This window comes from Phyllobates terribilis, unplaced genomic scaffold, assembly GCF_046119375.1.
Source record: "Phyllobates terribilis strain yellow unplaced genomic scaffold, ASM4611937v1 Scaffold_3__8_contigs__length_932513732, whole genome shotgun sequence".
In the NCBI taxonomy this organism is placed as follows: Eukaryota; Metazoa; Chordata; class Amphibia; order Anura; family Dendrobatidae; genus Phyllobates; species Phyllobates terribilis.
In genome coordinates, this window is record NW_027362763.1 from 23,426,817 (window position 1) to 23,440,990 (window position 14,174).

Here is a 14,174-nt window from a genome sequence, read left to right on the forward strand (position 1 = left end):
CCTATGATCTCTGTGTACACTGTACTGTCTATAAGGACGTCCTCTGTATAACTCCATTCTAGATGTCTCACTATAGAGGTGACTAGATCAGAGTTACTGCACTGAGGCCTATGATCTCTGTGTGCACTGTACTGTCTATAAGGACGTCCTCTGTATAACTCCATTCTAGCTGTCTCACTATAGAGATGACTAGATCAGAGTTACTGCACTGAGGCCTATGATCTCTGTGTACACTGTACTGTCTATAAGGACGTCCTCTGTATAACTCCATTCTAGCTGTCTCACTATAGAGGTGACTAGATCAGAGTTACTGCACTGAGGCCTATGATCTCTGTGTACACTGTACTGTCTATAAGGACGTCCTCTGTATAACTCCATTCTAGCTGTCTCACTATAGAGGTGACTAGATCAGAGTTACTGCACTGAGGCCTATGATCTCTGTGTGCACTGTACTGTCTATAAGGACGTCCTCTGTATAACTCCATTCTAGCTGTCTCACTATAGAGGTGACTAGATCAGAGTTACTGCACTGAGGCCTATGATCTCTGTGTGCACTGTACTGTCTATAAGGACGTCCTCTGTATAACTCCATTCTAGCTGTCTCACTATAGAGGTGACTAGATCAGAGTGACTGCACTGAGGCCTATGATCTCTGTGTGCACTGTACTGTCTATAAGGACGTCCTCTGTATAACTCCATTCTAGCTGTCTCACTATAGAGGTGACTAGATCAGAGTTACTGCACTGAGGCCTATGATCTCTGTGTGCACTGTACTGTCTATAAGGACGTCCTCTGTATAACTCCATTCTAGCTGTCTCACTATAGAGGTGACTAGATCAGAGTTACTGCACTGAGGCCTATGATCTCTGTGTACACTGTACTGTCTATAAGGACGTCCTCTGTATAACTCCATTCTAGTTGTCTCACTATAGAGGTGACTAGATCAGAGTTACTGCACTGAGGCCTATGATCTCTGTGTGCACTGTACTGTCTATAAGGACGTCCTCTGTATAACTCCATTCTAGCTGTCTCACTATAGAGGTGACTAGATCAGAGTTACTGCACTGAGGCCTATGATCTCTGTGTGCACTGTACTGTCTATAAGGACGTCCTCTGTATAACTCTATTCTAGCTGTCTCACTATAGAGGTGACTAGATCGGAGTTACTGCACTGAGGCCTATGATCTCTGTGTGCACTGTACTGTCTATAAGGACGTCCTTTGTATAACTCCATTCTAGCTGTCTCACTATAGAGGTGACTAGATCAGAGTTACTGCACTGAGGCCCTATGATCTCTGTGTGCACTGTACTGTCTATAAGGGCGTCCTCTGTATAACTCCATTCTAGCTGTCTCACTATAGAGGTGACTAGATCAGAGTTACTGCACTGAGGCCCTATGATCTCTGTGTGCACTGTACTGTCTATAAGGACGTCCTCTGTATAACTCCATTCTAGCTGTCTCACTATAGAGGTGACTAGATCAGAGTTACTGCACTGAGGCCTATGATCTCTGTGTGCACTGTACTGTCTATAAGGGCGTCCTCTGTATAACTCCATTCTAGCTGTCTCACTATAGAGGTGACTAGATCAGAGTTACTGCACTGAGGCCTATGATCTCTGTGTGCACTGTACTGTCTATAAGGACGTCCTCTGTATAACTCCATTCTAGCTGTCTCACTATAGAGGTGACTAGATCAGAGTTACTGCACTGAGGCCCTATGATCTCTGTGTGCACTGTACTGTCTATAAGGACGTCCTCTGTATAACTCCATTCTAGCTGTCTCACTATAGAGGTGACTAGATCAGAGTTACTGCACTGAGGCCTATGATCTCTGTGTGCACTGTACTGTCTATAAGGACGTCCTCTGTATAACTCCATTCTAGCTGTCTCCCTATAGAGGTGACTAGATCAGAGTTACTGCACTGAGGCCTATGATCTCTGTGTGCACTGTACTGTCTATAAGGACGTCCTCTGTATAACTCCATTCTAGCTGTCTCACTATAGAGGTGACTAGATCAGAGTTACTGCACTGAGGCCTATGATCTCTGTGTGCACTGTACTGTCTATAAGGACGTCCCCTGTATAACTCCATTCTAGCTGTCTCACTATAGAGGTGACTAGATCAGAGTTACTGCACTGAGGCCTATGATCTCTGTGTACACTGTACTGTCTATAAGGACGTCCCCTGTATAACTCCATTCTAGCTGTCTCACTATAGAGGTGACTAGATCAGAGTTACTGCACTGAGGCCTATGATCTCTGTGTGCACTGTACTGTCTATAAGGACGTCCCCTGTATAACTCCATTCTAGCTGTCTCACTATAGAGGTGACTAGATCAGAGTTACTGCACTGAGGCCTATGATCTCTGTGTGCACTGTACTGTCTATAAGGACGTCCTCTGTATAACTCCATTCTAGCTGTCTCACTATAGAGGTGACTAGATCAGAGTTACTGCACTGAGGCCTATGATCTCTGTGTACACTGTACTGTCTATAAGGACGTCCTCTGTATAACTCCATTCTAGCTGTCTCACTATAGAGGTGACTAGATCAGAGTTACTGCACTGAGGCCCATGATCTCTGTGTGCACTGTACTGTCTATAAGGACGTCCTCTGTATAACTCCATTCTAGCTGTCTCACTATAGAGGTGACTAGATCAGAGTTACTGCACTGAGGCCTATGATCTCTGTGTGCACTGTACTGTCTATAAGGACGTCCTCTGTATAACTCCATTCTAGCTGTCTCACTATAGAGGTGACTAGATCAGAGTTACTGCACTGAGGCCTATGATCTCTGTGTGCACTGTACTGTCTATAAGGACGTCCTCTGTATAACTCCATTCTAGCTGTCTCACTATAGAGGTGACTAGATCAGAGTTACTGCACTGAGGCCCATGATCTCTGTGTGCACTGTACTGTCTATAAGGACGTCCTCTGTATAACTCCATTCTAGCTGTCTCACTATAGAGGTGACTAGATCAGAGTTACTGCACTGAGGCCCATGATCTCTGTGTGCACTGTACTGTCTATAAGGATGTCCTCTGTATAACTCCATTCTAGCTGTCTCACTATAGAGGTGACTAGATCAGAGTTACTGCACTGAGGCCTATGATCTCTGTGTGCACTGTACTGTCTATAAGGACGTCCTCTGTATAACTCCATTCTAGCTGTCTCACTATAGAGGTGACTAGATCAGAGTTACTGCACTGAGGCCTATGATCTCTGTGTACACTGTACTGTCTATAAGGACGTCCTCTGTATAACTCCATTCTAGCTGTCTCCCTATAGAGGTGACTAGATCAGAGTTACTGCACTGAGGCCCATGATCTCTGTGTACACTGTACTGTCTATAAGGACGTCCCCTGTATAACTCCATTCTAGCTGTCTCACTATAGAGGTGACTAGATCAGAGTTACTGCACTGAGGCCTATGATCTCTGTGTGCACTGTACTGTCTATAAGGACGTCCTCTGTATAACTCCATTCTAGCTGTCTCCCTATAGAGGTGACTAGATCAGAGTTACTGCACTGAGGCCTATGATCTCTGTGTGCACTGTACTGTCTATAAGGACATCCCCTGTATAACTCCATTCTAGCTGTCTCACTATAGAGGTGACTAGATCAGAGTTACTGCACTGAGGCCCATGATCTCTGTGTGCACTGTACTGTCTATAAGGACGTCCCCTGTATAACTCCATTCTAGCTGTCTCACTATAGAGGTGACTAGATCGGGGTTGCTTATGGACAGTATAGAAGGATAAGAAAGAATAGCACATAACACAATGATGATGAGAGGGAAGCGAAAATTCTTAAGAGTAGATTTCAACACAATTACTCCAGCTACTAAAAGATGCCTATAACCACTCTAAAGTTCTCACTCAAAATGACTGTTTAATTAGGAAAAACACTGAACCTAATGATCTCGGACTGACCAATAAGATAAAATACAGCTTTATCACCACTTACAAGCAGTCCCACAGGAGCAATAGGTCTTTGATAACCAAGTATTGGCCGATTATTCACAACGACCCCGTTCAATCAAATAGTTGGACAGAGACACAGATTTGGGCATTTTAGCCATTTACCAAAACATATTCAATATCCAGTTCTATAATCAATCTGGGCTTACAGTGCCGACTGTCAGCTTTAATCTGAGCGGATTCACATCCTACTTGGAGGAAGGGTTTAGGAATTACAGCTCTTTAATAGCATTTTAATATGGAGCTGCCTCATTTTAAAGGGAGCAAAGGTAATTGGACAATTATCTGAAAAGCTCTTTGATTCCAGGTGTGGCATTTGGAAACTGTTGCTATGAACCCACAACATGCGGTCAAAGGAGCGCTCAATGTAAGGGAATCAGAATATCATTAGGCTGAAAGAAAGAAGAAAGCCATCAGAGAGATTGCAGAAATGTGAGGAGCGACCAAATCAACATTTTGGTACATTCTGCAAAAAAAAGAGCACTGGTGAGCTCGGGAACTGAAAAAGGTCTGGATGTCCATGGAAGACAGCAATGGTGGATTATCGCAGAATCCTTCCCATGGTAAAGAAAAAACCCTTCACAACACCCACCCAAATGAAGAACACTCTCCAAGAAGTCAGTGTTTTAGAATCTAAGTCTACCGTGGAAGAAATTATGCAGAATGCTTGAAACAGCTCCTGATCCTTGGCACAGCACATCCTCTGTAACACATGGTGGAGGCGGTGTGATGGCGCAGCATGCAATGCTTCCAATAGCACCAGGTCACTAGTGGTTATTGATGATGTGATAGAAGCAGCCAAATTAATTCTGTGTGTACAGGGCGAAACTTTCTGCTCCGATTCACCCAAATGCAGCAAGGATGATTGTCCATCTGTACTGTGAAGCGTCGTCCAATTACCCAAAAGCAAAGAGGAATATTCTGCAATGGCCGAGTCCTCACAGATCTCAGCCCATCAAGCCCCAGACAAGCAACAACTGAAGTCACTGCAGTAAAAACGGCAAAGCCTCACACAGGAGGAGACCAGCGATGGTGATTGACATGGCCTCCAGACTACAGGCCGTCATTGCTGCAAAGCTTCACACTGGAGGAGACCAGCGATGGTGATGGACATGGCCTCCAGACTTCAGGCATTCATTGCTGCAAAGCCTCACACCGGAGGAGACCAGCGATGGTGACGTCCATGGCCTCCAGACTTCAGGCCGTCATTGCTGCAAAGCCTCACACCGGAGGAGACCAGCGATGGTGATGGACATGGCCTTCAGACTACAGGCCGTCATTGCTGCAAAGCCTCACACCGGTGGAGACCAGCGATGGTGATGGACATGGCCTGCAGACTTCAGGCCGTCATTGCTGCAAAGCCTCACACCGGAGGAGACCAGCGATGGTGATGGACATGGCCTCCAGACTTCAGGCCGTCATAGCTGCAAAGCCTCACACCGGAGGAGACCAGCGATGGTGACGTCCATGGCCTCCAGACTTCAGGTCGTCATTGCTGCAAAGCCTCACACCGGTGGAGACCAGCGATGGTGACGTCCATGGCCTCCAGACTTCAGGTCGTCATTGCTGCAAAGCCTCACACCGGTGGAGACCAGCGATGGTGACGTCCATGGCCTCCAGATGACTTCAGGCCGTCATAGCTGCAAAGCCTCACACCGGAGGAGACCAGCGATGGTGATGGACATGGCCTCCAGACTTCAGGCCGTCATAGCTGCAAAGGATTCTCTACAAAGTATTAAAGATGAAAGTTAATTTGTCCGAAATGAAAAATAACGTCCGGCGGAGCTGAAATCACGGAAGATTCGTCATTGGCCAAAGATTTCTGGACCCAACTGTATTATTATCATTATCACAGTGTGCACTTAGCCTTACAAATAATGATTCAAAAAATAATATTGCAGTTGTGAAGCCTCATCATAATGAATGAACGTGCTGGAGGGAGGGACAGGACCAAGTACACAAGTCACAGAAGATAATGCCATCAGTGAATTATTCTGTTTCACAAATTATTGCCAATTCAATATTTATTTATTATTTTCATCTTTTTGAAGGAATATATAGTATTAATAAGTCCAAATGCTATAAAAAAACACCAACACACCCCCCTTTTCATGGTGCGTTTTGGTCCTTTTATTACAGTGTGACTCTAGATTCCTCTGCAGCGTGTGACTACTGTGATAGGAAGGATACTGGCCACAGAGCGGCTTTACTGCTTTGAAAGTAACGTCTATTCTTCAATGGATCCCGGTCAGAGTTGTGTGGCAGATCCAGGCACATAACATTCATATGATGATTATAGGCTGTAAATCACCTGATTAGTAAAAAAAAACCTTTTTTTTTTGCTCTTATAACGTTTTTTTTAACTTTTAAAATAAGTTGACAGAGTTCTCCAGACACAAATACGCTGCAACGCTCAGATCATCCCCGAATGTCTGAGAGAAGCCCATAAGCAGCCACTGATTGGCTGCAGCACACGCGTGACATAAAGATGTGATGAGAGGGTCAGCATACACAGTGCCAACAACGCTGGAACGATACCAGTCTGGAGGCAAACAGATGTTGATTTAATTCTCAATGGGGTCCAGTTTCATTTAAGAAGTGGCTGTCCAAGTACTGGACGGCCCAAATAAATAAGAAAATGGCTTCTTTTATGTAAGTGAATTCTCGATTCTTTAAAAACATTTCCCACATTCTGAACATCAGTACGGCTTCTCTCCTGTGTGATTTCTCTCATGTCGAACAAGATTTGATTTGTATGTAAATGTTTTTGGACAACGTGAACACGAATACGGCCTCTGTCCTGTGTGACTTCTCTGATGGTCTTTCAGTTTAGCTTTAGTAATAAAACATTTCCCACATTCTGAACATGAGTACGGCTTCACTCCTGTGTGAATTCTCTCGTGTTTAAGAAGATCTGAAGTATTCGTAAAACATTTCCCGCATTCGGCACACGAGAACGGCTTCTCTCCTGTGTGACTTCTCACGTGTCGAACGAGATTTGATTTATTTGTAAAACGTTTCCCACATTCTGAACAGGAGTACGGCTTCTCTCCTGTGTGACCTCTCTCGTGTGAAGCAAGGTGTGATTTATTGGTAAAGCGTTTCCCACATTCGGAGCAGGAGTACGGCTTCTCCACTATGTGAATTCTTCTATGTGTTAATATGACCGAGCTCTTTCCACATTCCCCACACTGAAATCTTTTACTCCAGTTGAGACCGCTACTTGTGGTAACAATCTCGGATAGGTCCGAAGAATGATCCTCATTAGAGGGAGGATAAGAGGGATTTCTGCGGCGACGTCTTCGGCGTACATTAAGGGACACGAGTTTTTCTCTTGAATGGTTCTGCGTGACTTCCTCAAGGATGAGGCTTCTCTCAGAGTTCTTGGTGGAATTATCTGTTTAAATAAAAATGTAATTTCATGATTTTTATTTTAGAACCACAAAGTCGGAAAATTCAGAATATTCCAAGCAGGCTGTAAACACACACGCAGGTTTTTTTCCAAACAAAGTAAGAAATGTATCCAGATCCAGGTGGATGAAGTACAAGGCCGTCCTTTACTTTAAGAAATGTATCCAGATCCAGGTGGATGAAGTACAAGGCCGTCCTTTACTTTTCCAATTTCAATTCTGGTTATGGATTTAAAAAAAAAAAAAAAAGGGTCACAAAAACTGTGTGTGTGATTTCAGCCTTAAAAAGCTTAGAAGAACATATCAAGGACATCAATAACAGGTCAGGGATTCTGATCTACACTTGGCGACAACTTTTTATTACATAACTCAGTCTGTGTTCACATGTTGTGGCCACAATGTTTTTTTTTTTTGCCACAATCACGGTAGAACTACAACATTTTTGCAGCAATTATGAAAAATCATGGAAAAGTGACGTGTCTGCAAGTACAGTAAAAACAGGAACACAGTCCCAATGTGTGAACAGAGCTTCAATCTTGACTAAATGCACAAATCTGAACGGCATAACCGTGCAAGAAAATCAAGCCTCCATTCTGGAAACACCTTTACCTCTGGGCGTCGGAGAAAGATAGCAGCGGTCGGGGCGGGCGCTGGAGAAACACAGCAGCGGTCGGAGCTGGTGCAGGAGAAATACAGCAGCGATCTGAGTCAGCGTAGGAGAAGTACAGCAGCTGTCGGAGCTGACGATGGAGAAATACAGCAGCGATCTGAGCCGGCACAGGAGAAATACAGCAGCGATCTGAGCCGGCGCAGGAGAAATACAGCAGCGATCTGAGCCGGCGCAGGAGAAGTACAGCAGCTGTCGGAGCTGACGCTGGAGAACTACAGCAGCAATCTGAGCCAGCACAGGAGAAGTACAGCAGCGGTTGTAGCAGACACTGGAGAAACATAGCAGCAATCTGAGCCTGCGCAGGAGAAATACAGCAGCAGTTGGGGCCGGGGCAGGAGAAATACAGCAGTGATCTGAGCCAGCGCAGGAGAAATACAGCAGCGATCTGAGCAGGCTCAGGAGAAATACAGCAACGATCTGAGCAGGCTCAGGAGAAATACAGCAGCGATCTGGCCGGAGCAGGAGAAATACAGCAGCGATCTGGCCGGAGCAGGAGAAATACAGCAGCGATCTGGCCGGAGCAGGAGAAATACAGCAGCGATCTGGGCCGGGGCAGGAGAAATACAGCAGCGATCTGAGCCAGCGCAGGAGAAATACAGCAGCAATCTGAACAGGCGCAGGAGAAATACAACAACGATCTGAGCAGGCTCAGCAGAAATACAGCAACAATCTGAGCAGGCTCAGGAGAAATACAGCAGCAATCTGAACAGGCTCAGGAGAAATACAACAACGATCTGAGCCGGCGCAGGAGAAATACAAAAAAACAAAAACACAGCAAAATAAGCAGCAGTATTTACCTGCTCAGATCTTCAGACCAAAATTCACTACCAGGTTGCAGCAAACCCATATAAAGATGGCGGCTACACAAGTGCAAAATACTGATGAGACAATCACTCACAACTTACCATTTCATGGAGGGGGTGACTGCTTAGTATTTGAATTGCACACAAAAAGGCTTGTATAGGGCACTGTTCACACTAGAGTGGTGCACAGTATCCAGCTTACAGCCTATTACCGTATTTTTCGGACCATAAGACACACTTTTTTCCCCCCAAATTTGGGAGGAAAATGGGGGGTGCGTCTTATGGTCCGAACGTTGCATACCTGCGGTAGTGGTGGTGGAGCGGGATCTCCCTCCTTGGCAGCGGCAGCAAAGGAGGAAGAGGTGAGATGCGGCGGGGGTCTGGCTGGGGGCCAGCGCGGGTTGGACTGAATGCGGGCAGTGTCTGGCTGCGGGTCGGGGCGGTGAGCGGCGCAGGTTTCTGGTGTGCGTGGCAACTTCCCGAAGCTGTGATCCACAGGAAAATGGCCGCATGAGCCGGTGCATGCGCTGACTTGTAGCTCGGGCGGCCAGACACCCAGGGCCCCCAGCTAGACACCCGCGGCCCCCAGTCAGTCACCCGCAGCCCCTCTCTCCTCCTCCTTTGCTGTTGCCGCCGCCACCACCACCACTGGTCCCTAGGCAGGCCTCGGCGGCACGCAGCCAGGCCCTGGTCCCTGCCCTCAGGCAGGCAGGCCCCTATCGCCAAACACTGGCGCCGGCCTTCAGCCAGGCCCAGGGTCCGGCCCCCAGCCATGCACCGGGCCTCAGCCAGGCCCCCAGCCATGCACTGGGCCCTCAGCCAGGCCCCCAGCCATGCACTGGGCCTCAGCCAGGCCCCAGCCCCCAGCCTGGCATCGGGCCCCAGCCTGGCATTGGGCCCCAGCCATCTCTTCTGCTGCAGCTGCCAGGTTCCTGAGGGAGAGAACGGAGGGCCCTGCGATCCTGCTCCGCCGCAACTCCCCGCTGCTGGAGCACCGGCTTCCTGAAGGACCCTGCCTCCTGTGACCCTCGCTCCACCGACCCCCAGGTAAGATACTGTACCTATTAAGACTATAAGACAGACCCCATCTTATTAAAATATATCTTTTTTCTATATTCCACCCCAAAATTTGGGGTGTGTCTTATGGTCCGATGCGTCTTATAGTCTGAAAAATACGTTAGTTACGCACATACTATTAGACTAGGCGGGCTGCTCGGTACTATCCAAGTGCACCCCATGGGAACAGACACCCCAGTTTACAATGCCAGCACTGATGGGCCTGGCTGTACCCCGCAATAAAAAAGTGCAAAAATGCATATATATAATATATGAGGTATTAGTCGATATTTTGGCTAAAATACGCAAGCTCGTAACCTGTGTCAAGGGTCTTCATGCTTACGAGTCCCTACACTAAACACAAAAAGCAAAGCCATAATAAGAAGAAATAAAATTCCCCCAAAATTCAAGAAAAAAAAAAAGCAAAATAAGCAGCAGTATTTACCTGCTCAGATCTTCAGCCCAAAATGCACTACCAGGGTGCAGCAAACCCACATAAAGATGGCGGCTACACAGGTGCAAAATACTGATGAGACAATCACTCACAACCTACCATTTCATGGAGGGGGTGACTGCTTAGTATTAGAATTGCACACAAAAAGGCTTGTATAGGGCGCTGTTCACACTGTGCTTTTTCTTGAATTTTTGTGGGAATTTGAATTCTTATTGTGGCTTTGCTTTTTGTACGCAGGAGAAATACAGCAGCGATCTGAACAGACGCAGGAGAAATACAGCAGCGATCTGAACCGGCGCAGGAGAAATACAGCAGTCATCTAAACCGGCGCAGGAGAAATACAGTCGCGATCTAAACCGGCACAGGAGAAATACAGCAGTGATCTGAACAGATGCAGGAGAAATACAGCAGCGATCTGAACAGATGCAGGAGAAATACAGCAGCGATCTAAACCGGCGCAGGAGAAATACAGCAGCGATCTGAACCGGCGCAGGAGAAATACAGCAGCGATCTAAACCGGCGCAGGAGAAATAAAGTCGCGATCTAAACCGGCACAGGAGAAATACAGCAGCAATCTGAACAGATGCAGGAGAAATACAGCAGCGATCTGAACAGACGCAGGAGAAATACAGCAGCGATCTGAACAGACGCAGGAGAAATACAGCAGCGATCTGAACTGGCGCAGGAGAAATACAGCAGTGATCTAATCCGGCGCAGGAGAAATACAGTAGTGATCTAAACCGGCACAGGAGAAATACAGCAGCGATCTGAACAGACGCAGGAGAAATACAGCAGCGATCTGAACCGGCGCAACAGAAATACAGCAGCGATCTGAGCCGGCGCAGGAGAAATACAGCAGCGATCTGAACCGGCACAGGAGAAATACAGCAGCGATCTGAACAGACGCAGGAGAAATACAGCAGCGATCTGAACCGGCACAGGAGAAATACAGCAGCAATCTGAACCGGCACAGGAGAAATACAGCAGCAATCTGAACCGGCACAGGAGAAATACAGCAGCGATGTGAACCGGCGCAACAGAAATACAGCAGCGATCTGAGCCGGCGCAGGAGAAATACAGCAGCGATCTGAACCGGCACAGGAGAAATACAGCAGCGATCTGAACAGACGCAGGAGAAATACAGCAGCGATCTGAACCGGCACAGGAGAAATACAGCAGCAATCTGAACCGACGCAGGAGAAATACAGCAGCGATCTGAACCAGCACAGGAGAAATACAGCAGCGATCTGAACCGGCGCAGGAAAAATACAGCAGCGATCTAAACCGGCACAGGAGAAATACGGCAGCGATCTGAACCGGCACAGGAGAAATACAGCAGCGATCTGAACCGGCGCAGGAGAAATACAGTCGCGATTTAAACCGGCACAGGAGAAATACAGCAGCAATCTGAACCGGCACAGGAGAAATACAGCAGTGATCTGAACCGGCACAGGAGAAATACAGCAGCGATCTGAACCGGTGCAACAGAAATACAGCAGCGATCTGAACCGACGCAGGAGAAATACAGCAGCGATCTGAACCGGCACAGGAGAAATACAGCAGCGATCTGAACCGGCGCAACAGAAATACAGCAGCGATCTGAGCCGGCGCAGAAGAAATACAGCAGCGATCTGAGCCGGCGCAGGAGAAATACAGTCGCGATTTAAACCGGCACAGGAGAAATACAGCAGCAATCTGAACCGGCACAGGAGAAATACAGCAGTGATCTGAACCGGCACAGGAGAAATACAGCAGCGATCTGAACCGGTGCAACAGAAATACAGCAGCGATCTGAGCCGGCGCAGGAGAAATACAGCAGCGATCTGAACCGGCACAGGAGAAATACAGCAGCGATCTGAACAGACGCAGGAGAAATACAGCAGCGATCTGAACAGACGCAGGAGAAATACAGCAGCGATCTGAACCGGCACAGGAGAAATACAGCAGCAATCTGAACCGACGCAGGAGAAATACAGCAGCGATCTGAACCAGCACAGGAGAAATACAGCAGCGATCTGAACCGGCGCAGGAGAAATACAGCAGCGATCTAAACCGGCACAGGAGAAATACGGCAGCGATCTGAACCGGCACAGGAGAAATACAGCAGCAATCTGAACCGGCGCAGGAGAAATACAGCAGCGATCTAAACCGGCGCAGGAGAAATACAGTCGCGATTTAAACCGGCACAGGAGAAATACAGCAGCGATCTGAACAGACGCAGGAGAAATACAGCAGCGATCTGAGCCGGAGCAGGAGAAATACAGCAGCGATCTGAACCGGCACAGGAGAAAAACAGCAGCGATCTGAACAGATGCAGGAGAAATACAGCAGCGATCTGAACCGATGCAGGAGAAATACAGCAGCGATCTGAACCGACGCAGGAGAAATACAGCAGCGATCTGAACCGGCACAGGAGAAATACAGCAGCGATCTGAACCGACGCAGGAGAAATACAGCAGCGATCTGAACCGGCACAGGAGAAATACAGCAGCGATCTGAACCGGCACAGGAGAAATACAGCAGCGATCTGAACCGACGCAGGAGAAATACGGCAGCGATCTGAACCAGCACAGGAGAAATACAGCAGCGATCTGAACCGGCGCAGGAGAAATACAGCAGCGATCTAAACCGGCACAGGAGAAATACGGCAGCGATCTGAACCGGCACAGGAGAAATACAGCAGCGATCTGAACCGGCGCAGGAGAAATACAGCAGCGATCTAAACCGGCGCAGGAGAAATACAGTCGCGATTTAAACCGGCACAGGAGAAATACAGCAGCGATCTGAACAGACGCAGGAGAAATACAGCAGCGATCTGAGCCGGAGCAGGAGAAATACAGCAGCGATCTGAACCGGCACAGGAGAAAAACAGCAGCGATCTGAACAGACGCAGGAGAAATACAGCAGCGATCTGAACAGACGCAGGAGAAATACAGCAGCGATCTGAACCGGCACAGGAGAAAAACAGCAGCGATCTGAACAGATGCAGGAGAAATACAGCAGCGATCTGAACCGATGCAGGAGAAATACAGCAGCGATCTGAACCGACGCAGGAGAAATACAGCAGCGATCTGAACCGGCACAGGAGAAATACAGCAGCGATCTGAACCGACGCAGGAGAAATACAGCAGCGATCTGAACCGGCACAGGAGAAATACAGCAGCGATCTGAACCGGCACAGGAGAAATACAGCAGCGATCTGAACCGACGCAGGAGAAATACGGCAGCGATCTGAACCAGCACAGGAGAAATACAGCAGCGATCTGAACCGGCGCAGGAGAAATACAGCAGCGATCTAAACCGGCACAGGAGAAATACGGCAGCGATCTGAACCGGCACAGGAGAAATACAGCAGCGATCTGAACCGGCGCAGGAGAAATACAGCAGCGATCTAAACCGGCGCAGGAGAAATACAGTCGCGATTTAAACCGGCACAGGAGAAATACAGCAGCGATCTGAACAGACGCAGGAGAAATACAGCAGCGATCTGAGCCGGAGCAGGAGAAATACAGCAGCGATCTGAACCGGCACAGGAGAAAAACAGCAGCGATCTGAACAGACGCAGGAGAAATACAGCAGCGATCTGAACAGACGCAGGAGAAATACAGCAGCGATCTGAACCGACGCAGGAGAAATACAGCAGCGATCTGAACCGACGCAGGAGAAATACAGCAGCGATCTGAACCGACGCAGGAGAAATACAGTAGCGATCTGAACAGATGCAAGAGAAATACAGCAACGATCTGAGCAGCGTAGCCCAGAGACAAATCTCTGTGGTGTTTGCTGCAGTTCCTTCTCAAG

At 47.8% G+C, this 14,174-nt stretch overlaps 1 protein-coding gene across 2 annotated transcripts in view; it reads right to left on the reverse strand.

Annotated features, from left to right (window-relative positions):
• Positions 1–3,816: 3,816 nt before the first annotated feature.
• The window catches only part of LOC141258724 (oocyte zinc finger protein XlCOF7.1-like), a 170,953-nt gene continuing 160,595 nt past the window's right edge, over positions 3,817–14,174 (reverse strand). For both annotated transcript variants that reach the window (XM_073673771.1, XM_073673772.1), the window contains exon 9: positions 3,817–7,377. In XM_073673771.1, coding sequence (XP_073529872.1) covers positions 6,680–7,377 — 698 coding nt within the window. In that variant the 3' untranslated portion in view covers positions 3,817–6,679. The remainder of the gene's footprint in view (positions 7,378–14,174) is intronic.